This window comes from Pteronotus mesoamericanus, unplaced genomic scaffold (genome assembly GCF_021234165.1).
Source record: "Pteronotus mesoamericanus isolate MK-2021 breed Mesoamerican mustached bat unplaced genomic scaffold, CSHL_Meso_final scaffold_636, whole genome shotgun sequence".
Taxonomy (NCBI): domain Eukaryota; kingdom Metazoa; phylum Chordata; class Mammalia; order Chiroptera; family Mormoopidae; genus Pteronotus; species Pteronotus mesoamericanus.
The window spans coordinates 761,412-788,891 of NW_026555324.1; the positions used below are offsets into that span (position 1 = coordinate 761,412).

The 27,480-nt window shown below is 45.3% G+C and overlaps 1 protein-coding gene across 1 annotated transcript in view; it reads left to right on the top strand.

Annotated features, from left to right (window-relative positions):
- ACSBG2 (acyl-CoA synthetase bubblegum family member 2) overlaps window positions 1-27,480 on the top strand; it is a 48,547-nt gene that overhangs the window by 4,548 nt on the left and 16,519 nt on the right. Inside the window, exons 2-5 of the mRNA XM_054562127.1 lie at window positions 19,024-19,124; window positions 22,180-22,415; window positions 25,883-25,971; window positions 26,665-26,785. Of these exons, the coding sequence (XP_054418102.1) occupies window positions 19,024-19,124; window positions 22,180-22,415; window positions 25,883-25,971; window positions 26,665-26,785 (547 nt within the window). The remainder of the gene's footprint in view (window positions 1-19,023; window positions 19,125-22,179; window positions 22,416-25,882; window positions 25,972-26,664; window positions 26,786-27,480) is intronic.

Below are 27,480 nucleotides of genomic sequence, written 5' to 3' on the forward strand. Positions count from 1 at the left end.
TGCAAAGAACCCAGAATAGGCCAAACAATCTTGAGAAAAGAACAAAATTGGAGGACTCACATTTCCAGATTTTAAAACTTACTACAAAGGTACAGTGTGATTTGGGGATAACACTAGACATACAGATAAATGGAACACCACTAAGAGTTTGGAAATAAACCTGCACATTTATAGTGAATTGTTTTTTGACAAGGGGATTAAGACCATTTAATGGGGAAAGAACGGTCTTCAACAAATGGTGCTGAGACGATTGGATCTCCACATGCAAAAGGATAGAGTTGGACCGCTACCTCACGCCATGTAACATATTAACTTAAAATAGATCATTGAACTAACTGTAAAAGCTAAAACTATAAAACTCTTGGAAGAAAATACACAAGAAAAATCTTCACAACCTTGGTTTGGCAATGGTTTCTTAAATATAATGCCAAAAGCAAAAGTGAAAAAGGGGGAAAAAAACCCAGATAAATTGGACTTCATCAAAATTAGAAACTTTTATGTTTCAAAAGGCACCTTCAAGGAAATAGAAACATAGCCTAAAACACAATAGACCATTTTGGGGCAATAAAAAGGAATGAAACCTTGATATGTGCTACCACATGGATGAACCTTCACAAGCCTATGCCAAGGGAAAGGGATCAGTCACAAAAAGGCTGCATATGGTTTGATACCACTTATATAAAATGTCCAGAATGGGCAAATCCATACAGGTAGAAAGTAGATGAATAGTTGCCAGAAGCTTGTCAATGTAAGAAATGCCCAAACCTGTAAGAATTTTTATCAGTCTATTTGAGCCAAACTGAGGACAATTGCTGGGAAGCAAAACCTCAATGGTTTGAGAAAATGCTCTAGAAAATAGCAGTTTTGCACCTTATTTTATACATTACAATCAAAAGAGGTGGTGATAGATTAGGGAGGTGGGAGAAAGCAAAGTGGGGAAACCTCCGGGATTGGATAAAAAAAGGAGAGTGATAAACACATACTTCTTTTACATAGGTGGGTACAAGATAGTTGACAGCCAACAATTAACAAGAAAGATCTGGCCTGTGTGGCTCTTTTGGTTGGAACATCCTCCCGTGCATCGAAAGGTTGGGGCTCGATTCCCCGTCAGGGCACATACCTAGGTTGCAGGCTCAGTCCCCAGTAAGGGAGCACATGGGAGGCAACCAACTGATGTCTCTTTCTCTCTCTCTCTCTCTCTCTCTCTCTCAAATCAATAAGCATATTTTAGGGGGAAAATAAGCAATGAACAAAATAACAATGATGGGATTTGTGGTCCCTGCTCTGGCGAGGTGGCTGGACAAAGGGAAGCTACCTTGGCATTCCAAAGGCATGGTATCACAGATGCAGACAAGACAGTAGATGGGCTCAGTTAAGGTAAAGACTGACTTTTGTCAGGGAAGTTCTAGCCTAAGACATAACTACCTGCTATAAACTGCTTTTAATTAAAAAGTTTTAATTTCAGACCATCTTAAGTAGTTACTTGAGTCTCTGAGTGTCTAAGGCCGCCACGCAGGCCTCTCCGGAGCCTGTCAGGGTTAGCATGTGGCCCCTCTAGGTCCAGGGGCTGGGGGAAGGGTGTGGGGAGTGGCCACTAAAGTGTATGGTATTTCTTTCTGGGGTGATGAAAATGTTATAAAATGATTGGGGTCATAGTTGCACAACTTTGTTCGTATTTAAAAAAACACCAAACTATATGCTTTCAAAGGGTGAATTTCACACTGAATTAATCTCAATAAAGTTGGTCTTAAATACGTCTGCTACCATATTAATTAAGTTCATTTTTTTTTTAAATTGTGCAACTCACTGACGAAGTTTTTGGGTATTGTCACTGTAATCCAATTTTACCAAAAGCCCGGTGGTTTTTATTATGTAATTTTGCCCAGGGTAGTGATTTTCAGGGACATACACATCACATTACAGCAGTATGTAGTAAGTTAGTTTGGTTCCATGTTAGTAAGCAGTAGGTTTAGGCTGGTTGAGTGGCAGTTGTCCTTGATAGAGAGACAGGACACGGCGGGAACCCTGCCCGATCACTTAAGAGAGAACCCAAGCACTCGTAGCCATTTAGTTCAAAGGGGACCTCCCCAGCTGAGCCGCGGCCTGCACTGTCACGGCTCTTCACTCCAACGACCTGCTTTGCGCTCATGTCTAACATCACTGCACAGCCCTCTTGTTCAGTTCCTGGAAGGAAGAGACCAAAGCCTTTGGAGAAAGAAAACTGAGCAGCACCCTGTCAGCTGTGGTGGAGAAGGCTCCTTGTTCAAAATTATTAAGAATTTCCATATGGCGACAGTAGAACATTAAACCAAGTGCAGGGGACCTTGGATACACGTCACCCCCCCGCCCCCCACACTTTGATTGGCTGTCCCCTGTGATTCCTGACCAAATTCTCTAGATTGACCACCCCTTCCTGTCTTACTAGTTCATGCCGGGAACCTCTTTCTCAGTGATTTCCTCTGAAACCTGCATGTCACTGGGGAATTCCTCAAACCTGTCTTGGTGCCCAGCGAAAATTCCAGTTTCACACCTGTTTAATTTTGTTTCCTGTCCTGCAGGAGACATTGGGTGATGTCTGGGGGCATCTGTGGTTGTCACAATGAGAGACGTGTGTAGAGACTGGGGATGCTGCTCAACACCCCGCGGCGCCCAGGACGGCCCCCCACAGAGAATGACCGGCCCGCTGCCCGCGGTGTGGAGAAAGCCTTCCGTTCTGGGGAGAAACTTGAGTCCTGTCCCTGCTCACACTAAGCACCAGAACAAATTCCTGGCGGGTTAAACTGTATAAAGCAGGGTCATCCCCAGCATCTGCAAGTCACCTCTTCCTTCCGTCCCACTCTGGTTGTGTATTTAAATATGTGCAGCATCCTAAGAGCTTGGTAGTCAGAAGGTTATGGAATGCAGGGTCTGCCGGGGGCGGGGGCGGGGCTAGTGGAACCCCTTAACCCAGGGGGCCTTAACCTGGGGTGAGTCTGTTCCCGAGAGAACACTGGCAATGTCTGGGGACAACATTGTTCTCACAAATTGGGTAGGGGGAGCGCCTGACATGGAGGGGGCAGACGCTGAGGATGCTGCTCGACACCCTGCGATGCAGAGGGTGACCCAGCCCCAGTGTCACGAATGGAGGCTGAGAAACTCTGGTCTAGAAACAGGCTTGGAACAGCTATCCCTCAGGAACTTGCTATTGAGTAAGTGGGAGGTGGAATGCCAAGCCTGCAGGCGCAGACTTGCTGCCCAAATCTACCTTTAAATTTTTTTAATTTAAGATACTATATATATATAACCTGAAATTTCCCATTTGAAGCATTTTAAGTGTACACTCTGGTGGCAATAAGTCTGTTCACACTGCTGTGCGACCGTCCCCCCCACCCATCTCCAGGACCCCATTCATCTCGCAAAACTGAAAGTCTGTCCCCATTAAACGCTAATCCCCTTCCCCTCCCCCAGCCCCTGGCACCTGGCTCTACCTTCCCTCTCTGTGAATCTGACTCCTTTGGTGACCTCATATGAGTGGAATCTCACAGTATTTGTTTTTTTGTGACTGCTCCCCCCCCCCCCCCCCCCCCCCGCTCAGTATCATGTCCTCAAGGTTTATCCATGTCAAGGAGGTGTCAGAATTTCTTTCCTTTTGAGTGCTAAATAACAGTCTATTGTATGACTGCACTATAGTTTGTTTATCGATTAGACTGTCAGTGACTTGGGTCACCTCCTCCTCTTGGCTACTGTGAATAATGCGGCTGGGAACAAATATCTCTTCAAGATCATGCTTTCAACTTTCGTGTTGCCAGAATCTCTTAAGGCTAGAAGGCCAGAAACTTCAAAGAAAGGCTTCCATTAGGGAAATGTAGATGAAAAGAATGCAATTCTGTAGGGATATGAAAGCTTCGGACTATAACCTGGGGAAGGTATGGAACAGCGGCTTTGAGATTCATCCTCAGCTTTTCATTGCCGTCCCACAGTTTCCCACTCAGACAGCTTATGCGAGTGTATTAGGTGAGAGCGAGAGGACACAGGTGTGAATTTCCCACAGGAAATGGCAGCCCTTCCTCTTAGCTCCCTAGTATCTCTATTCTGGCCCAAGGAATCAAAGAAGTGCCTCACCCTTGCGCATGCAGGACACAGGACAGGCAGCCACAGAAGAGATGAACCTCTGCTCCACATGGACCGGATGGAGGAAAGGCTGACATTTCCCCCTAGTGGACTCGGCTTCCAGTCCATCCCATAGAGCAAGCTTTGCCTGCTTAAAGAAGCCACTGGAAGCACACAGCGCAGTCTTAGGAGAGCATAGTCTGGAGCGGAAATGGCAGAGCCAAAGTGTGTAGCACAGGAAGCCGCAGAACCAGAAAAGCTGGGCGATGGTGGAGAGAAGGGGGTGCAGGAAGACAGGACCTTGCTTGCTCTGTCCTCTTATCTAGAGCTTGAGGGCAAAGTGACGTCAGTGGGGAATCATTTATAGGGTGTGGGCGACTCCTCCCGGTTTCCTTGGGACTTTCCCACTTTTAATATTGAAAGTTCCAGCTTCTCAAAAGGTTAAACAGAGTTACTGTGTAACCCAAAGGAATTGGCGACATACATCCACACACTGTCCATGAACGTTCGTAGTGTTCCTAGCAGCATCGTCATACTAGCCTCAAAGTGGAAGTGACTCAGATGCCCATTAAAGGGTGAATGGATACACAAAATGTGGTCCTGCCGCACACTAAAATATCACTCAGCCGTGAAAAGGAAGGAAGCTCTGACACTCACTGCATCCTGGATGGACCTTGAACACAGGACGTTCGGTGAGAGAAGCCAGATGCAAAAGACCACACCGCGTGTGATTCCATTTACGTGAAGTGTCCAGAACAGGCAAGTCCACAGAGACAGGAAACGGGTCCCTGGCTGCCAGGGCCTGGGGAGGAGGGATTGAGGGAGTGCTTAGTGAGTACAGAGGTATGGGGTTTCCTTCTGGATTAGTGAAAATGTTCTGGAATGAAATAGAGGGATGGTTGCACAGCAATTCAAATATACTAAAATGACTGAATTGTACTCTTTAATATGATGTTCACGTTAGGCGAATTGTATCTAAATAATAATTAAAAAAAAATTTTTTTTTTACAGCCCGGAAAGTTCCTTATCCCAGGCAGGGACCGCCTCAACCCTGAGCAAACCAGAGGGCCGGTCACTCCAGCTATTGCAGCTTGTAAGTTTGGCTGCAGACAGAGAGTCACGGAGGCTGCACGACCCTTTGCTTGCCGACAGTCTTATGGGCCACGGCCACACAGACGGCTCCGTGAAGGAAGGACTCCGAGGTGACATGGTGACAGTGTCCAGCCGCTTGTGAAAGGCCTGAGACGTCCTGCGACCAGTCAAAGTTTCGATCACAGACTTTGGAATCCTCTGATTTGATTTGAAGTTTGGGCCTGGTGTGTGCTACCTGAATGCTCTTGGGCAAATCACATAACCCTGTAAATCGTCATTTCTTCTTTCTAAAAGAGGTTTCCAGTGAAAGTCTACCTCACAGGCTTGAGGACTGATTGCAATGAACTTTGTAATGTGCCTGGGATGGTGCAAGTGCCCAGAGATGTTACTCTTATTAGTAAATGAACCTGGTTAAGTCTGTTGAGCTCAGCATTTCCCAAACCCATTTAACCACGTTGCCTATTTCCCCTTCATAACACCTGTTAACCCCCTCACCTGGGGAACAGCAGCTTACGGTTAGGGGTTATCCTGGGGGACCCCCGAAGAGCTGGCTGTGAGATGGGTTTCTTTGCCTCAGTCACTCCCATGATAAAGCCGCAGTCCATTCCCACAGAGGGCCTGTGCGGCGTGGAGCAGTCAAGGGAGACCTGGGTTTGGGGTCAGGCAGCTGCAAAGGGATGAGTTCTGGTGAAAGGCAGGAGGCGCCACTGAGCACCTGGCCTCCCAGGACCACAATTTTAAACCTTGGTATGGGATGATTCCCAAGATAGGTTTCTTCTCCCTCAAACAGTCCGTGACTAAAACCGCACAATTGAAATAGGGCGCTGAGACAAAGGGAATGAAAAAAAGTGGGGGACATTCTAGACTGCCGTCAATAAAAGACTGATTAAATAAAGTGGCATTCGTGTAAGCAATGGAATACTATGCAGCAGTGTCAAAGACAGATGACTATCCCTTTCTGGGCAGATGTAGAATAATGGCTATGGCCTATGTATTAAACCATAAAAATTAAAGTGCAGAACGCTATTTATAGTGTTTTCCTACTTGTATTTTTCAAGGACCTTTGTATCCAAAGGGGTTGAGCTTACAAACATACTACCCTTTTTAAGAAGTCAACGTGTCAGCATCTAGCGAGCGCTTACTATGTGCCAGGCCGTTTTCCCAACACTTTGCCAGTATTAACTCCCTTCATCTCCACGCTAACTCTTGTGTCATGAGTCCCATCTTACATGTGAGGGAGCTGGGCGTGCTAGTTATCCATTGTCCTAGAACAAATTGCCTCCAAGTTTAACAGGTTAAGCAACATTCATTATCTCATATAGTTTCTGTGGGTCAGGAATCCAGATGCAGCTTTGCTGGGCGGTTCTAGCTCAAGGTCTCTCATGAGATTGAGGGCAAGCTGTCATTTGAAGGCCCTTCCTTCCTTCCTCACTCCCTCTCTGCCTGCCTTCCTTCCCTCCCTTCCTTGCTTCTTTCTTTTTCTCTTTGTAAAATTGCGATAAGAACATTGAACATGAAATGTGCCGTTTTAACAAAACTGTGCGTGTGCAGCACAGCGTTGTTAACTGGAGGCACACTGTTGTGCAGCAGAGCTCTAGCGCTTACTCACCTTGAATACCTGAAACTTTACAGCCACTGGTCAGCGACTCTCCATAGGGGCGGATTCACTTCTAAGCTCATTCGCTTCCTTTATGGGCGTCTGGCAGGAGACTTTCATTCGTCACCACATGGGCTTTTCAATAAGCTGTTTGAGTGTCCTTACGAGGTGGCCAAAGGGACCTGGCAGCTGCCTTCCCTCATGCACTCAAGCCTGAAGCCACTGTCTTTTTATAACCTAATCTCAGTAGAGACAACGTTGCATTAATTGGGACATATTTATTAGAAGCAAGTCAGTAAGTTCAGACCCCCGGCTCAGCAGGAACAACTTACATAACAATTACACATAAGGGCGGGAAGAGGAGGAAGTGGGGATCATGGGGAGCATCTAAGAGGCTGCCTATGCTCCGGGGAACAGAAGGGCCCCATCCCTTGCCCAGGCTCACAGAGCTAGCTCACAAAATGCAGAGCTGGGATTGGAAGCCAGGCTGCCTGCTCTGACACCGTGCGCCTGACTCTGCCCAGCACTCCCTCTCCTCCTGGCCCTTTGGCAGTACACTTGTACGTGCAGAAAATATTCCTTGAAAAAGGACAAAGAGAACCTAAGAATAAACATAACAGTAGGAGGGAGGCTAGGCTTTTTGCACCGGTGGGCTGCCTGTACGTCTTTGCGTGCATTTCCAAGCACAAGAATTACTTTTCTAATTTGGAAGGGAGAGGGACAAAAAGCCCCAAAGGCAGGATAGAATGAAAAGATGTCTTTTGCTAAAATATAAAATAAAAACCGAATGGGAAATTTTCAGCCATGTGTTTATGAGAAAAGAATTAGCCAGTAAAACCGCAGGGCCACTAAAAATGAGTTTCGAGTACAAGGAGGGCCCCAGAACAGTCCGCCTGGGAGCCTTCCAGATCCCCTTGGGAGGCTCACCCTCAGTGGTTGTTAAAACCCCTTTATTCCCCTCCCAGACGGGTTCTTCCTAATTGACTCTTTTTATTCCACTAATGACTGTTAATTAACCAGAGCTATTAGGACTTTAAAGGCCATTTATGCATTGCTGGGTGGTTTTAAGAGCCACTTACTTGGCGCAGACCTGAGTGTGAGCGTCTGACCCTTTCGAGGGCAGCATGAAAGGACAATTTCCATAACGACAGGCTTGTGAATAGAGGATTTTGTATGGAAAGCACCTGTGTGCCGCGGAGACCTTTCTTTTTCTCATGGCGTTCTCGCCGTCCGCAGCCACATTTCTTTGCGACACTGAATTATTTCCATAGCAAACTGCCGCAGCTTCCAACAGCCTTCGAAGGACAGACTGAATACACGTCCAGCACATTTTTTCCTAAATCCCATTTTGTCAGCCAAGTGTATTAACCACCTCTAGGCAACCGGGGCGCAGGGGAATAGAATGGCCATGCCTGTGCTCTGTGGTGACTGCAAATGAAAGGAAGAAGGAAGGGAAAGAGGAAAAAGAGAAAAAGGAGAACTGGAAATAAGTGAAAATGGGGAACGAGAAGGAAAGAGGTTTAAAAAAACAGGAAGGTAAGCAATTCAATGCCAAAATCCGTCAAGAATTTTTATTGCCTACTTGACAAAAATGAAGCTAAGAATGTTTGATTCTTGACTTAATTCCAACCGCTCTAGTTGTGATGGTAACACTGCTGACTAGACGAGATTCCATGCATGAAAATAGTGGCTTTGAAGAAATTATAGAAGGATCTGCCTAACATTTTAGCACAACAGTCTAACAGGGCGAGCGCCCTTTATAAAGGACGCTGGGTGTCCACGTTACTCGGGAGATGTCTCCTGGGAATTTTGCCATGTCCATTATTATGCGGAGGAAATTTCAAAGAGATAGAAGGATATGTAACCTAATGGACAATGAGAATGGGTTTATGGAAGGAGTTAAATGTGTGGATCTGGCATTCCTCTGAATTTTTTTGCGGACGTCCTTGTCTTTTTTTTCCAGACCACTACTTTGGCAGAATGTTCACTTTTTTTTTCCCCTCAGGGAAGCCCGCCCTTCACAGGTGAAGCTGAGAAACATGAGTGCCTTCCCTGGCCACCAGGAGCCTAAGAGCCCAGCTTAGGGAACCTCAATGTGTGCTCTGGGGCTTTGCACACACTGGACAACAACCATTCCATGCAATCTATCCAAAAGACAGGTGGAATAAAATTCCTGATGTTGTTAAAGTTATGGTGGATTATGGTTTTATCCTTCACCTTTGGTTTATGAAGTGGTCAAACACAGGGGAAAGAAGCTGGTCTTTCATTGATATCAGGATGTATTTATTTTATCCTGTTATGAGGACATGCAATAAAGATATTAATAAATGTAATGACGTGGATTAAAGTGTGCAATCCTGAATCTTGAAAAGTACTAAATTTTAAAAAGACTTCCTTTTGTTACCCCTTAGTCTGGTGCTTCCCAATCATTCTTTCTGCAAAGTGCACATATAAAATGATATTTATGTATTTGTATAAAATTTCCTTTTAATAACAAATCTGAGCTTTCTTGCATGAAAATAACATTTTTTGATCCTCATCTGAGAATATGTGTATTGATTTTTAGAGAGAGAGGAAAAAAGAGGAAGAGAGAGAGACATCAATCAGTTGCCTTGCGTACGCACCAGACTGGAGATTGAACCTGCAGCCTCGGTATGTGCCCTGACTGGGGATTGAATCTGCAGGCTTTGGTGTATGGGACAACACTCCAACCAAATGAACCACCCGGCCAGGGCAACTTTTAAAATTACCTTCTATGCTTATAATCACTATAGACAGTTGCTGGTTGAGAAATTTTGCTAATGGTCTCTTGAAATTCTTTTCAATGTTATGAAATGTTTATAACCTTTTTGATGACATTTTTCTTTTTTATTGAGCTATAACTTACAGCAAAGTGAACAGTTTTCAATTGTTTACATATGTGTGACTTTTCACATGCTTGTGGATCTTTGTCACCCCACCTAGGTCAAGGTATAAAACATTCCCAGCCCCACAAAGGGCTTCCTCACACCCTTTTCCAGTTAGTACCCCCACTTATTCATTCCAGCTTCTATCCATATTCCATATTTATTCCATAAATATTCCATATTTATTTTGCTTATTCTTGAACTTTATATTGATAAAACTACACAGAATGTTCTCTTTTGTGTCTGGGTTCTTTTGCATAATATTACCTCTGTGAGATTCATCCTTATTGTTAAATGGATCAAATGATTCTTTTTTAAAAAAAATGTTGAGTTGTAGTCTATTGTATGAATATACCACTATTTATCTATTCATTTTCCCATTGACGGACCTTTGGTTTGTTCCCAATATCCTCAGATTCTTTTTTTTTATGACCTCTGAACTTTTTATCGGCCTCCTGCTCCCCAAGGGGTGCCCCCCTTCTGCTGCCTTTAACGCCTCAGAACTTTGGTGTCACTGACTTCAGACAGCACTTTGCCATCCACAAACCTGCAGGTGGCGGTCTTTTGGATAGATTGCAGGGAACCGTGGTTGTCCAGTGTCACCAAGATTGAAGTCCTGTCTTTCTTCCAGTAGGTGGCGGTAGGTGGCGATCTCAGCCTCCAGCTTGACCTTGATGTTCAGCAGGGCCTCGTCCTCCCAGGCCTGGTGCTGCCCCTCTGCCCACAGCTGGGCCCTGACTCCAGATGCGGAAATTAAAGCAAACTATTTTTGCAAACCACTCAGAAATTACAACGGTTAAAATTACACTTGACAGGTGATAGGAAATTGAAAACCACCTTTGCAAGTCATTCACAATGACAAGTGAAATTATGTCAGAAGACTCCTGTTCTTCCTCTTCGTTCATTGACAGATACAAGCTTGAAAATTTCTTCTAATGTTGTGCATGGATTTTGAATGCCGTTGTACATTTTTCTTTTTTAAATAGATTAATTCTTCTTACTATTAATTTTAGAGAGAGAGAGAAACATTGATTTGTTTTCCATTTATTTATGCATTCATTGGTTGATTCTTGTATGTGCCCTGATGGGGGATCAAACCCACAATCTTGGCGTATAGAGATGACACTCTAACCAATGGAGCACCTGGCCAGGGCCCCAGGTGAACATTTTTCTACCAGGAATTTCAAGTAATGATGATGTTCTTATTTTCAGGATGTGCCTGCCTTGTTAGAGCAGTTGCCCAGCTGCTGATTTTGTCCTTACTAAAAGGGCACAGGAGCTGCATGCTGATAACCATGAAGATGGGAACTTGGGACCTTTCCCTGGAGCTGGCTCCACCCGAAGCCCTCTTCTGTCTGCCTGTGTATTGTCTCTCCTTCCTAGAAGGACATCAGTCATTGAATGCAGGGCCTGCCATATTCCAGTATGACTTCATTTTAACTTATCTAATTACATCTGCGAAGACTCTATTTCCAAATGAGAGGACATTCTGAGGTTCCAAGTCAGCATGTATTTGGGAGGGACACTACACAATCCGGTCCAGTATCTTTGCAAATTGTAGAGTGTTATATAATGTTAGGAGGACCCAAGAGGACACATGAGAGAAGGCTGATTCTCCGACACAGCTGCGACAATAGCAGGAACCACTGCCAGGCTGGACGCCTGGAACTTGGGGGACAGAAGGCTTAGAGACAAAGAGTCCCAGAGAGAAAAGGGGAAACTGTTACATTATCCTATATCAGGGGTTGGCAAACTTTTTCTGTAAAGGGCCAGATAGGAAACTTTTTTGGCTTTATGGGTCCCTATGGTCTGCTGCAATTACATAGCTCCACTGGTACAGCACAAAAGCAACCAGAGACAATACATACATGAATGGTATGGCTGTGTGCCAAGAAAGCTTCATTTATAAAAACAGGCAGTGGGCCCTGGCTGGCGTGGCTCAGTGGACTGAGTCCTGGCCTGCGATCAAAGGGTCGCCGGTTCAATTCCCAGTCTAGGGCACATGTCTGGGTTGTGGGCCTGGTCCCCAGTAGGGAGCACATGAGAAGCAACCACACATTGATGTTTCCCTCCCTTTTTCTCCCTCCCTTTCCCGCTCTAAAAATAAATAAGTAAAATCCTTTTTAAAAAATTAAAAAAACAAACAAACTGGCAGTGGGACAGATTTGGCCTACCGACTGTAGTCTCCAATCCTTGTCCTATAGGTTGCAGTGTATGGAGAAAAATAACTGGTGCGCCTACAGCAAATGTAACGGAAAAAAAGCATTAAAGCACATAGGAAATTGCCAGAGAGCAGGGTCACAACAGGAAGTCAAAAGGTAATGGCTAAACCTGAGGTTAACACTAGAGGAAACAAAGTGCTGATGGTGCCTTGCTGCTGGGGGTGGGGGTAGGATGTTTGTGGGATTTGAGGAGTAACAGGGGATTGTTACTTAGTTATAAACCTTCATGATCGTTTTTGATACTCAAACAACAACAGTAATGAAAATGACATGTATTACCTTAATAAAAGAGTAAAAACTTTACAGAAAACAGCCAACTAATGTCAGGGCACTGTGTCTTTGCTGCCTGTGTTGCACCAGCCTCTGCGGCTTATTTTCTCTGGGTCGGTAGAGACAGGTGCCAGCTCCCACCAGGGGGCGCTGTGAGAAAAGTTACAGTTTTTCTCTGGGAAAAGAAAAGAAGATTTAGGCTGTCTAGTCTACAGGAGGACTCACCAATCTACTACCCTGGGGGCCAAATCCGGCCCTCTGCCTGAATTTGTTTCATTTTTTTGCTTGTTAAGGTTTGGTTGACATATTAGTTTCAGGTGTACAACGTATTTGTCTATTTTGTGAAATGCTTACCACATTAAGTCTAGTTACCATCTGTCACCACACATTTTTTTTTTTTTACTTGTGAAGAGAACTGTTTTAAATTTAAAAAAATTTTAATTTTAGTTGGTATATAATCTTATATTGGTTATATTAGTTTCAGATGCACAATACAGTGTTCAACATTTTTATGCCTCACAATGTTGTAATCACCCACCTAAGTCTAGAAGTCATCTGCCACCACGTAAACTGATCACGATATTATTGACTACATTCCCCTTCCCCTTTTCACCCATCCCCCTACCCCTCCATTCTGGTAACCATCCCTTTGGTCTCTATTTCTATGAGTCTGTTTTTGTTTTGTTTTGGTTTAGATTTCATGTATAAGTAAAACCACATGGTATTTGTCTTTCCCTGTGTGACTCATTTCACTTAGCATAATACCTTCTAGGTCCAGTCATGGTAAGATTTCATTCTTTTTCGTAGCCCAGTAACTCCATTGTACATATGTACCACTTCTTTTTTATCCACTTGTCTATTGATGAACTCCTGGGTTGCTTCTCTATCTTGGCTATGGCAAAAAATGCTGCAATGAACACAGAGGTGCACATATCTTTTTGAATTAGTGTTTTGGATTTCCTTAAATACCCAGAGGAGGAATTGCTGGGTCAAAAGGTAGTTCTGTTTTTAATTTCTTGAGGCACTTCCCTCCTGTTCTCCACAGCAGCTGCACTAGTTTACATTCCCACCAGCAGTGCAGGAGGACTCCTTTCTCTCCACGTCGTTGCCAGCACATGGTGTTTGCTGACCTATTGATCGTAGCCATTCTGACAGGAGTGAGGTGATGCCTAATTGCGGGTTTGATTTGTATTTCCCTGATGATCAGCAATAGTGAGCACATTTCCATGTGTCTGTTGGCCATTTGGATGTCTTCTTTGGAAAAGTGTCAATTCAGATCCTCTGCCCATTTGTAACTGGGTTGATTCTTTTAAATTTTTAAAAACCATATACATGTATTACTTCCATAATATTTTTAGAAATTAGTTTAAATATGAACAAGTAATGGTTTAGCCCTATAAAATACTGAATTGACACAATACAGGGAAAGGGGAAAAAAGATGTATGTTTTAAATTTTTGATGACTATATTGAAGTCAAGTTGTTCTTCCATGGAACTGACCAGCTTACTACTATCGGTAATATGTAAGCATCATGAGTGGGTTTTAAGACTTATCTTGAGAAATTTGGGGTTAATCACATAGAAAACATATGCCCATCATAAACTGTTAACTTCTAAAGTCAGCCCAGAGCCCTGACTGGTGTGGCTCGGTTGGTTGGGCATCATCTTACAAATTGAAAGCTCACTGGTTTGATTCCCTGTCAGGGCACATGCCTAGGTTGTGGGCTCAGTCCCTGGTCAGGGCAGGTACAAGAGGCAACTGATCAATGTTTCTCTTCCTCTCTTTCTCTTTCCCTCCCCCTCTCTCTAAAAAATAAATTTAAAATAAATAAATAAAAGATAAAGTCGACCCAGACATGCCATTAGAAAATTGTAAGTTAGCACTTGACTGCATCTAAAAGAAAATCTAACCAAAGCTGGTGGTAAGAGAGGGGCTTCTGTTTCTCACCAGACGGGAGGCAGCCGCGGGCACCTGACGCGGGGGGTGTGGTGGGGAGCTCAGGGCTACCATCCGCCCATCGTTGACCTCTCAGCTCCAGGAGCCTCTCCAGACCTCTCTGCCTGGGTCCAATCCCTCATCAACTTTTCTCAACACACCTTGGGTCTCTCTGCATGGTTGTAAGTTTGTACTTCTTTGCACGATTCTAGGTTTCCCTGCTGTCTTCCTAAACAGACCCCATCTGGATTTGCTCATTTTTGTGTCCCAGCATCTAGCACAATGCCCAATGTAGGGGCGGTGGCTCCATGTGAACTTCATCAACACACACAGGAGCACCATGCATGCATGCGTGAGCGAGTGAGAAGAAAACTGCAACCCTCCTACCCGAGAAGCGTTTTCTCCCCGGGATGGGGGTGGGGTGGGGAGGCAGGGACAGCCAGTGATGTCACAAGAGGTGGCTGGGACAGAAGGTTCTGGAAGGTTGAAGGGGATAAAAGGGCTGTCAGGGAGGGAAACTGCCCACCTTCCTGCTTCTTGTCACTACCACTATCTTGGCTGGACCCAGACAGTGACAAGGGTTGGGAAGAGACAGCACATGTTCAGGTTTCCAGGAGAGGCAATCTGTTTATCACCTTTGCGGAAGAAGGAAACACCTTGAGGGTCCAGATGCCTCAGCTGCCAGTGCCGCGCTGTGATGGTCAGACCCACACCTTGTGAAGAGTGGCAGGTGCCAGTGGTATGGGAGAGGGGGACAGGGGCTCCCTTGGGGTACAGCATCTCACTGTCATTCAGCAGTGTATTCACTAGGATTTGGTCTCACCAGAGACACACATTTTGGGCTTGAGCTAGGCTCTTAGTGTCTTTTCTGTTGCAATTTCTTATTGGTTGCTGCCAGCATATAGAATGCTATTGCCTTTTGAATATTGATCTTCTGCCTGGTCACCTTACAAAATGTATTTCTTTTTTTAAAAAAGATTGTATGTATTTATTTTTAGAGAGGGGAAGGGAGGGAAGAATAGAGGGAGAGAAACACCAGTGTGTGGTTGCCTCTCAAGTGTCCCCTATTGGGGATGTGGACTGCAACCCAGACATGTGCCCTGCCTGGGAATTGAACCAGTGACCCTTTAGTTCACAGGTTGGTGCTCAATCCACTGAGCCACACCAGCTAGGACCAAAACTCTTCTTTCTAATAGCTCCTTAGTTGAAAGGATAATACAGGTACTCAAATTACTTGGAAAGTGACAATGTTGTTTCCAATCTTTATTCCTTTCATTTCTTTTTCTTATCTGACTACATTGGCTAAAAACCCCCAGTCAATGCTGAATATTATAAATCAGTGGCAGCTGATTTGTCTTAATCCTGACTTCATGGAAATTCTCCCAGTGCTTTTCTTGCCGCTAAATATCGTTCCAGAACATTTTCATCACCCCAAAATGAAATCCCACCCCCGTTAGCAATCGCTCCCCATCCCGCTGCCCAGCCCCTGGCAACCACTGACCCACTTCCTGTCGCTATGGACGTGCCTGTTCTGGACATTCCGCATAAATGGAATCCTACAGTACAGTAGTGCCCCTCACCTGTGGTTTCACTTGCTGCAATCCAAAAATATTAAATGGAAAATTCCACCCCACTTCATCTCACCACGTATGAATTACATCATCTTGTTACCAAACAGTTTTTAGGGTTCTGCTGCCAGCTGCTGCCCCCTAGGCAAAAATTCCAGAGGCAAAGTTTTGATGAAAAAGGAAAGGAGTCTTTATTCGAAAGCAGTTGCTTAAGCCTATCAAGTCACAACTTTAATCACTTAAACTTATCAAGCAAGGCTAAACTCGTAAACCCTGAGTTCTTTCTCGTTCTGTTTTTAGTTATCTTGTTTCTACAGAGTTAGTTTACAAACCAAAAACAACATAACACACAAAAATTACACAATTTTGGAAGAATGGTAGGCTTTTGCCTCAGAGCCTGCTCCCTCTTAGAACACCCAAGGAATAAACCCGCCACCCTCTGCCAGGCCAGCCCAGTCCCAGACTGTGCCGGAGTCCCTTCCCATCCAAAATACCGTCTGTTGGGAAACGCGGACAACCGCAGCACAATCCCCCGGGCATCCTCCAGGAGGAAGGGCCTGAGAGCGAGCCTGGGAGCCGGAGGAGGCAGCTCGGGAGCCGGAGAGCCAGCCCTCTTTTTATTTCCATTGGCTCTGGAGGCGTTCAGCTCCTCAGCCAATCCCGTCCTACACTGCCCACAGTCGCCTCAGCAAACTCCTCCTTCGGCCCCTCCCTACCTCGCCCCGGTGATCCGAGGTACCTTAATCAGATCTCTCAGTAGCAATCCCCTGTCATCACAAGAAGAGTGAGTGCAGTACAAGAAGATATTTTGACAGAGAGCACATTCACATAACTTTTATTACAGTATAGTGTTTTGATTATTCTATTTTATTATTAGTTATTGTGAATCTCTTACTGTGCCTAATTTATAAATTAAACTTAATCATAGCTCTGTATGGATAGGAAAAACAGAGCATATGTAGGGTTCGAGGCTCATCCTGTTACTGTCTGAATTGATCTTTGTTCCTTCCCTGTCTGTTTCTCCCACTGCCACCCCCGGGGCTGGGGGGTGGTTTGGCCCCAGTGCCCGGAGCACTGCCTGCACACAGAGGTTGCTCAGGAGACACAAGGGGACAAGAACAGCCAGGACCCGGATGGAACCCTCTCCTTCTCTCTTGCTGAGCGGGCAAGAAAGATTCTTGCTGGTGGTGAAGTTTGTAAGAGCTCAGGGCAGGCCCCCAATGGCTGCAGGCTCTTGGGGACTTCATGATACCACACCCGTCATCCCTCAGTCCCCCTTCCCCTTCTCAGGGCATCGGCGGTCAACACTGGGGTCAGATGGCCTGCATTTCGCTTTATGATCGAAAAGGAGGTAATGGCTTCTTAGACCAGAGACATGCACATTTTTTTCGTGAGTCATAAACATGTATACATATCCATGTATACATATACAAACGGTCACCTTCTTTATACATTGTCCTGAGTCTTGATTTTTTTATTTAATATTCTGTCTTGGGGAACACCCCATTTCAGTAACAATCAAAAAATTGTTCTGGTGTGTTGGTTTTTTTTTAATATTGAGGTGAGATTCACATAAGATAAAATTAACCACTTTAAAGTGGTTAAAAGTAACCATTTAGCACATTCACAATCTTGTGCAACCATCACCTCTATTTAATTCCAAAACATTTTCATCATTTGCATGAGGAAATAGTCCTACCTATGAGCCCTTGACAACCACTAATTTATTTTCTGTCTCTGTGGCTGTGCCTGTTCTGGACATTTCGTGTGAGTGGAATCACACACATCATGTGGCCTCTTGTGTCTGGTTCCTCGGACCGAGCAGCGTGTCCTCGGGTCCATCCACGCTGTAGCGAGGGTCAGGGTTTCCTTCCTTTTCATGGCTGAATAATACTCCGGTGTGTGCATGGACCACATGCTGTCACTCCTTCATTGTGGATGGATGTTTGGGTTTCGTAAACTGTGTTGCTATGAACGTGAGCTTGCATGCCTGGTATTTTTCCACAGGTCTAGAATCCTCCACCACATGAATGCTCCATAGTGTATGTTACTAGTCTTCTGTTGCTGCATGTCTACATTTTCTCTAGTCTTTTAGTGCTGCAGTGACTATCCTTTGTACATAGTTTAAGTATCTGTCAGGTGAGCAATTCTTTGATGTTTCCTATTTACTTTGGTTTGTCCTAATGGGTGTTCTATTTCCAATTCTAACTCTGTCAAAACAGACATTTTCTGAATGTCCTTTATGGTGGCCACAGCTTGTCTTGTGCCTGGTGTGAGGTAGATCTTTCATGACAGTTTTATTGTTTTTAATATTTTATCCTAAATTTCACTGTGGGGGGGATATACAAATTTGGTGTATAATAAACACACTTTTTTTCTTTTTTTTTAGTTTGCCAAGGTAAACTTTCTTTTATAAGGCTTTAATTGACTGGAAGAAATTTTTCGGTTTAGGCTGATGAAATGCTATCACCATGTAACATATCTGGAAAAGAGATGAAGCCTTTTTAACAACTAATACATAATTGACATGAACAAGACCAAGTCTCTAGAGAAAATGAGAACCTATTTGCTAATCAGTTATTTTCTTTTTATATTTTTATCTTTAGTAATACCCGAAAACCCAATGAATTAGCCACAGAATATTTTTAAATTGCTCATTTTAAGATGTATAATACACTTCTCCCACATATAGTAGAGTTTACTTTTTTTGGTGTACAGTTCTATGAGGTTTGACAAATGCATGGAGTCAGGTACCCACCAACAGTCAGATGCCGTATGTTTCCGTCACCCCCAAATTCCCTCATGTTTCCTCTCCGTAGTTAGCCCCTCTTTTTTCCTGCCATAGCCTCTAGCAACCTCAGACCTGTTCTCCGTCACTATAGTTTTGCCTTTTCCAAAGTGACAAATGAAATGATCAAGCATGCGGTCTTTTCAATCTGTCTTCTTCCACTCAATGTAACGCCTTTAAGACTTGCTCAGATGGTTGTATCAGTAGTTCATTCCTCTTCGTTGCTGAGGTTCATTGCATGGATGTATCACAGGGAGGTGGGCGGGGGGGTAAGGTGCTTTCCCTTGGGGGACTTCAAAGCATTTTCTTACCTGTAAGATCACATATAGACTTGACCCCTATAGTCCAATGTTTCAGGGACTTTTGGAAACTCACAGATGGAATACTCTCAGTCACGCTATGACCTGGCATATGAGCCTCTCTCCTTCCCTCCTAGGTCCGGAGCAGTCATGGCTCATGATCGGGGATTCTAGGCAGACGTGACCAGAGAATGGGGGTTGTCTCTGCCCGCAGCCCCATTGGCAGCCCTACTAAGTGCCCCTTTGTGCCTTGCAGTACTGTGAAGAATGGTCTCTGCAGACCTGGAAGGGCTGAAACCCCAGCAAGTCAAGAAGAGGAGGCTGAGAACCTTGCAGTAAACATGAGTAAAACAAAAGGCATGTTGTGGGAGAGAGAAAGGGGCACTGACGCAGCCAAGGCTCATCCTAAGGGAGCCTGGCCCGGAGCGTCAGGGCACAGCCATCCTGGGCCTGAGCCCCCGGGGCGGGGTGCCCTCCCACTAATAAGGAGTGCAGGCTTGTGATTTCAGAGCCTCATTTGTATGTTTGTATCACAGCAGCATTGACAACAGTACCTTCCTATTAGGAGGTGAGTCCGTGAGGGAGGAACCATATGTATCTACATCTCAGATATAATTATATATATACAGTGCAGGTGTAACATATATACTGTTAATGTATTTGTGCATTTATGACACAGATGTAATAATATATAGTACAGATGCAATTATATACATATATAGTGCAGTTATAATATATATGGCACAAATATAATTGTAAATATACACATATAGGGCAGATGTAATATTACATATATGTGCAGATATATAGTGCAGATGTGATACATATAGTACAGCTATAATACAGGGGTGGGCAAAAGTATGTTTGCAGTTGTTCATATGGTTATGATTATGACAATAGCTTTATTAACTCAAAAGAATGTCACAACGGGCCCTGGCTCGTGTGGCTCAGTGGATGGACCACTGGACTGTGAACCAAAAGGTCACTGGTTCGATTCCCAGTCAGGACTCATCCTGGGTTGCAGGCCAGGTCCCCAGTGGGGGGTGCTTGAGAGGCAACCACGCACTGATGTTTCTCTCCTTCTCTTTCTCCCTCCCTTCCCCTGTCAAAAAAAATAAATAAAATCTTAGAAAAAAAAAAAGGAATGTCACAACAGCACAGTGTACTTAGGTATAATCTTGTAAGTGCTCAAATTACCACCTTCATTATTTGCACATTCTTGTAGTCTACTTGCTACACTCAAGCACACTGTGACACAGTGTTCTTTATTGTCATATATTGTCTTTATTCTTGCCCATCCCTGTATATATAGTGATGATGTAATATATAATGCAGATGTAATAATATATATAGTGCAGAATATTATATATAGACAAGATGTAATATATAGTACAGATGTAATAGTATATATAGTGCAGGGGTAATATATATAGTACAGATGTAATATATAGTGGTGATTTAATATTATATAGAGAGCAGGAGAATCTATATAGAGACCAGATGTAATATATAGTACCGATGTAGTATGTGATATATATAGTGAAGATGTAATATTATGTATAGTGCAGACATAGTAATAATGACTTGTTATCATTTTGTTGTAACCATTTTACTGCCCAAACAACTCAGCGAGCACCATGTGATGATAAAGCGCCTTCATTCTTTTGCAGCTGCCCTCCCCAAGTGGATACAATGTTGGCAAGAATGATAAACTTCACATTCTCAAAACCAATATTCTTCAAAACCTCATTTTGGTCGTTGCATTAGATTCCTGGGACGGCCATAACATAGCACCCTGGACCAGGTGGCCAAAACAACAGAAACGTACGGTCTCCCAGCTCTGGGGGCCAGAAGTCCAAAATCCAGGGGTTAGCCAGGTTCCCCTGGAGGCCGCGATGAAGCATCTCTCCCATCCTGCGGGGGGCTGCCGGGGGCTGCTGGGGGTCCTTGGCGTTCCTCGGTTCCACCCTCCCTCGCTCCAGCTCCGCCACTGAATTTGCGTGGCCTTCTACTCTGTGCATCTCGATGTCCTCACTTCTTCTTCTAAGGACACCAGTCACTGGACAAAGGGCCCTCCCTCCATCCAGGATGATTTCTTCTTGAGATCCTCAATGATTTCACCTGCAAAGATCTTATTTTCAAATAAGGTCACAGTCTGAGATTCTGGGCATGAACTTGGAGGGTACACTGCCCACCCCACGGCAGTCATTAAACTCTCCCCACCCACATTCAGGAGATGTCCCTCCGCACTTTTGTCCAGTTTAAAGCTTCTCCCCAGGTGTCGGTCTGGACGCCAGGAGCGCGGGCGGGGAGGGGTGAGCTGAGCTTCGATCGCCTCAGTGGTGTTTTCAGGGTGCCCCGGCTCCACGAGGGGACTTTGTTGTAAGCTGGTGCTGAGTCCCAGTGCTGATTCTCCTTAGGGAGGAGGAACCTCTATGAACCAGCCTTCCTTTGTTGTAGTTTGTTATGGGTTGATGTGCATCCCCCGGCTGTGGCCTGAATGTTTGCATCCCCCCTGTTCATATGTTGAAACCTATCTGCCCCACCCCCCACCGTGTGATGGTATTAGGGGGTGACTAGGTCCTGAGGGTGGAGCCCTCCTGAGTGGGACTGGTGCCCTGGGGGAACAGAGGCCCCAAGGAGCTCCCTCCCCGCTTCTGCCAGGCGAGGACCCAGTGAGAAGGCACCGCGGTCTGTGAACCAGGAGGCAGGGGCACGGAATCAGCTGGAAATTGGATCTTTCTCCTCCCCACCTCCAGAACTGTGATAAATAAACCCCTGTTGTTTCTCAAGGACCCAGGTGATGGTCTTTTGTTGTAGCAGCCCAGGATTTACGGGACGCAGCCCTAACAGCCGGTACTTCAGGATGTGACTCGATTTGTAATCAGGGTGGTCGTTGCTGATAGGATGGGTCTTAATCCAATATGACTGGTGTCCTTATAAAAAGGGGAAATTCAGACGCAGACGTGCCCGCAGGGAGAACACCACAGGAAGACGAAGGCAGAGGTCAGGGCAATGCTTCCGTTAGAAGCCAAGGAACTCCAAGGATCGCCAGCCAACCACCGGATGCACGAAGGGGAGAGGGGGGAACAGATTCTTCATCAGGGCCTCAGGAGGAAGAACAACTGGCCAACACTTCGATCTCAGACTTTTTGTCTCCAGAATTGGGGAGAGTACATTTCGGTTGTTTCAGCCCCCCCGCCTAGAGCGCAGGCACACCCCCTTTTCCCACCTCACTCCATTGCACTTTGCAGACACTGTGTTTTTCACAAATTGCAGGTTTGTGGCAATCCTGCTTTGACAAGCCTATCAGCACCATTTTTCCAACAGGTTTAGATAATGGTTAGCATTTTTTTTTTTAGCAATGAAGTATTTTTAAATTACAGTGTCTGCATTGTTTTCTTATACATAGTGCCACTTAATTCCGGACTATGGACCATTCATCCAGATGGAGAAGTCCTTCTGAGGTTTTCAAAACATGGGCCCGGCCATGAGACCCCAGTGACCATCCCAGAATTTTTCAAGGAGTCAGTCAGCCGATTTGGGACTTATCCAGCTCTTGCATCAAAGAACGGCAAAAAATGGGAAGTACTGAATTTCAACCAGTACTACGAGGCTTGTCGGAAGGCTGCGAGGGCCTTGATCAAGGTGAACGCATCCCCCTTCCTTCCTTCCTACCTTCCTTCCTTCCTTCCTTCCTTCCTTCCTTCCTTCCTTCCTTCCTCCCTGCCTTTCTTCCTTCCTTCCCTCTCCCTCTCCCTCCCTTCCTTATTATTTATTCAATCATTCATTCAGAATAGGAAATACATATATGTACACACACACACATGGTACAAAATCCACAAGACACCACAGGATACAAAGGATAACCTGAATATTTTCCCTCCAATTCTTGACTCCTTCTGTATGAAGGCAGCCGCCATTGCCAGTATTTGTACAAAACACTACGTCCTTCTAGAGAATAAATTATGTGTATATATTATATAATTTCTCTATATGTAAATTTTTACATACGTGGTAGCACACTATACCCATGGTTCTGCACCTTGTTTTTTTCCCTTTAGCATAGTATCTCTATGTATAAGCTACTTCTGCATAACAAATCACTGCTAAATTTAGTGATTTAAAATGAAAAACATTATCTCAGTTCCTATGGGTCACAAATCCAGGAGAGGCTTAGTTGGATACTAGACTTCTGCTGTAGGGCCTCTCACGAGGCCGCGGCCAGGCTGTCAGCTGGGGCTGCCTCATTGGAAGGACACCAGGGCTCGAGGGTTTACTTCTAAGCTGGTTATTGGCAGGAGGCCTCCCTTCCTTGCTCCGCGGCTTCCCCCATAGGGTGTCCTGGGAGTGTTTTCATAATACGGCAGCCGGCCTCCCCGAGAATGAGGGATCCAAAGAGAGTATGAACAATATGGGAGCCATGATATCTTTTTATATCCTAATCATATCTTTTATAACCCATGCTATCACTTCCTCCATATTCTACTGGTTACACAGAACAACCTCAATGCAGTGAGGGAGCAGACTATGTGAGGGCACAAGTATCAGGGATGAGGGTCGTGGAGGGCCATCTCGAAGGCTGGCTCCCACACGCTGAGATCCCTCTGTACTGATTTATTTTTTTGAAATCCACATTCTTTTCAACAACTGTAACTATGTAGGCAACAGAATGGACTTAACCAGCCCCCTTCTGGTGTGCACTTAAGTTGTTTCTAGCCTTTGCTACCATGCATGGTGCCACTGTGAGCCTCCTCTGTACAACAAATTCTTACCCAGAGGTGCCTGTGTGCCCACTCAAATGGGTGAGAGGATCTGCTTGCCTATGTTCTTGCCAACATCATATTATCAAAAATGTGCATCTTTGCCAGTTTGATAGGCGTGTGAGGCAGATTCTAAGATGACCCCGAGATTCCCAGCCCCTGGTATGTTCATGCTTATAGTCTCCTCTCCTTGAGCATGGGCAGGACTTGTGGCTATGAAGGGCTTTTTCTCCTGTGGTGGCAAAGGTGAAGAGGTTTAGATGTCATTAAGGTCTCTAATCAGTTGACTGTGAGTTCATCAAAAGGACAAATGCTCAGGGTGGGCCGGACTTAATCAGGCGAAGCACAAAAGGCGAGATTCTCCTGCTGGCCCTGAGGAGACCAACCGCAGTGTTGTGGACAGGGCCATGGGGCAGGGGATGGCAGACAGCCACTAGGAGTTGAGATCCGTCTTCAGCTGACCGCTACCAAGAAAACAGGACCTCAGTCATTCAACCACAAGGAATAAATTCTGCAAACAATGTATGCGTGCGAGAGAGGATTCCATGCCTCAGAGGAGGCTGCAGTCCCTGCTGAGGTCCTCATTGCCGCTCTGGGAGATCCTAAGCAGAGGACCCCGTCAGATTGCCCCCAGCCTCCTGACCTGTGGAAACTGAGATAGTAAATGTGTGCTCTTTGAAGCTGCTAGCTTTGTGGTAATGTGCAATGCAGCAATAGACAATGAATGTAATAGATGTCTCCCATTGTAGAAAGGTATCTGCTGGTGGCTTTGATATACAGGAAATCAAGTCACATTTTGACCTCCACCCCAGTTGCTCTCTCCCCTTCCCCGATGCCCAAGCGTCTCTTTGTGGAGAGGCTGTGGGACGTCTCAATTAGGAACCATCTGCTCGGACTGGTGTCTCCTTGGCTGCCCCACCCAGGGCCACGTGCTGTGGTTAGCTCACCTCTCCTGAAGGGCAATCCTTGTCAGCCAAGCCCTTGGCTGTGGAGCTGAAGGAGGCTCTGCTCTCCAAATCTCGGAGATCCAATCAGAAATACGCCAGTCTATCTACACATGAATAGAGACATACTTCCACAATGAGGACAGCATTTTTTGTCACTAAACAGAAACGCTTGGCATTGTATTCTGAGCATCAGCCGATGCATTCCAAATGCTTCTGTTTTCCCTAAAAACTGGGGTCACTGCCAGCCTTGCCCCATATGACTAAAAGAGCCAACACACTTGGAGTTAGTCCAAACCAAAGGAGTAAGTCTACGGAGGTCACCTTCAAGTCCAGGTTTCCTGGTTCATCCTCAGCCACATTCAGACCAAGGCTACATCTTTAAAAGTGCGATTCATCACCACTGTAGGGTATCACTCTTTGAGTACTTTTCTTATTAAAAACATAAATAAATTCACACTCATTAGAATGTCTATTAATTTTAAAAAGAACATAAAAGAGCATGTGTTGGTGAGGATGTGCAGACATTGGAACCTTCATGTGTTGCTGGTGGGAATGCAGAATGGAGCAGCCACTGTGGAAAACAGTGTGGCAGTTTCTCAAAAAATCAAACACTGAAATGCCGTATGACCCAGCAACTCCGCTTCTGGGTACATACCCAAAAGAATTCAAAGTTAAGACTTGAACGGATATGTATGTGCACACTCGCATTCACAACGGCATTATTCACAACGGCCAAAAAGTGGAAGCAACCCACATATCCATTAACAGATGATGGATAAACACAAGGCGGTCCATCACACAATACTATTCAGTCTTTAAAAGGAAAGAAATTCTGTTCCATGCTACAACATGCATGAACCTTTGAGGACATTATGCTCAGTGAAATAAGCCAGGCACAAAAGGACAAATACTGTATGATTCCATTTATATGAGGCCTCTAGAGGAGTCAAGTTCATAGAGACAGGAAGTAGATGGTGGGAGGCAGGGGCTGGGGGAGAGGGAGGGCGAGTTAGGGTTTAATGGGGACAGAGTTCCCGTTGGGGAAGATGAGAAAGTTCTGGAAATGGATTGCGGGGATGGTCACACAGCATGAGTGTACTTAAATGCCACTGAGCTGTACACTTAAAATTAGCTAAAATGGTACGTTGGTGCTGTAAGTAGTTTACCACAATAAAAAATAAAACATAGAAAAATAAATCACTGGGTTATTATGTAGACAGAGGCAAACCAGTCTCCCAATAGTAACAAAAATCTCACACCCAGATTTTAGCCTCAACGCCGGCTTCTCCGCACACACCTGTGGGCATGGAGCGTGCTCTCCCGCATCCAGTGAGCACATTCCACCAGAAGCACAACAACCGCATGTTTCCGTTTCCTGTTTGTTTGTTTGTTTTTGCCTCCCCAGCTGGGCTTGGAGCGGTTCCACGGAGTCGGCATCCTGGGGTTTAACTCCGTGGAGTGGTTTGTCACTTACCTCGGTGGCATCCTAGCAGGGTAAGACCTTGCACTGTTCACTGTCAGTGTTGTTGAGCTGCGACTCAGGGCCTGGTGCCCCGGGCTAGTTCCGACTGGGCCGTGCGGGGGAGGTGAGACACAGCCCCAGGAGGGCCAGTGAGACAGACGCACAAACCAGTTATCCTGACAAAGGATGGGTGTCTCAAATAGAGAGGGTGCTCAGTAGTAAAACGACAAAAAATTTTGAATGGACAAAGGCGCTGAACAAGAAAGTCACAAAGCAAAATAGGCGATAAGGACTTGAAAAGATGCTCGATGTCAACGGCCATCAGGGAAATGCAGATGAAAACCTGGACGCAATGGTTACAAGCAGGAACCAAGGCTGTGGGAGCGGAACGGGTGCCCGAGCGAGGGTCCAGATCCCGTGGCCCGCGTTCACTCTTTCCGTGGCACTCTGAACAGCGCGCCGGCTCTCAGTTTCCTCATCTATAAAGCGGGGCGCTGTGGGGGTTCCGTGATTTGCTGTCACAATGATATCCCAGGAGTTGCTGTTTTCATCACCATCGTGGTCGTTGTTGTTTTTGTCATTGTTAAGTTGTGGTTGGAGGGAAGCCTGTGCCAAGGCTGCAGGCTCAGAATCTGCCTGTAGGCCCTCCCCCTCCCCCTCCCTTCCAGGACATTCTCCCCTCCCACGTGCACACGTGACAGGCAAGCTTGCTTTTTTTTTCCCAGGGGCCTCTGTGTTGGTATTTATGCCACCAACTCTGCGGAGGCTTGTCAATACGTCATCACTCATGCCAAAGTAAACGTCCTGCTGGTTGAAAATGACCTACAGCTACAGAAAATTCTTTCGGTAAACCCCTACCCGGCACTGCCTGCCAGTCACCCCTGGGGGACCGGGGCTCTGGCCAGGTGTCTCTGTGCTCCCAGACAGATTGTTAAATCAGGTGGGGGCGTGGGGCTTGCCATGGGTTCAGGAAGGGTCCTCCACTTTAGAATAACGGGCAAAGCTGCGTTTGGGGAAGCAGCGTGCACTTGGGGAGTTTAATCTCCAATTCATACTAACTTAATTTCTTTCTCAACTTCCATTTAAAACATGTGTCTTTGCATAATTTTATATACAGCCCACTGCTATTTTTCTTTTAGAAGTGTGATTATTTTAAGCCTTGTAATTTTCTTATAACTGTATTCCTGCAGTGCTTTTGTCTTCCTTGTCTATTTCTTTCCCAAACTCTACCATCTCCTGTATCACATCTGCCTGGTGTCTGGCCCTCTCTTCCCCTCTATGTTTGCTTTGTGTTCTTCCTTCCCAGCTGTGTTTACTTCATTCGGGTTGAAATTATATGCTGGAATGTGGGTTGGCAGTTTTCCTTTGCTTTGTGGTGACTTAGTGAATTTTGGCTCCCCTCTTATTTTCTCTTTTTTTCCCCTTGCAGTATCTTTGTATGAATATTGTAGAAACTTTCCCAATTCCTTGTGTTTGAATGAGCTGCAGTTTCCCAAACCAGCTTTTGGCAGGGAGGTCCTAAGGGGAGAGGAGTCTTGGGG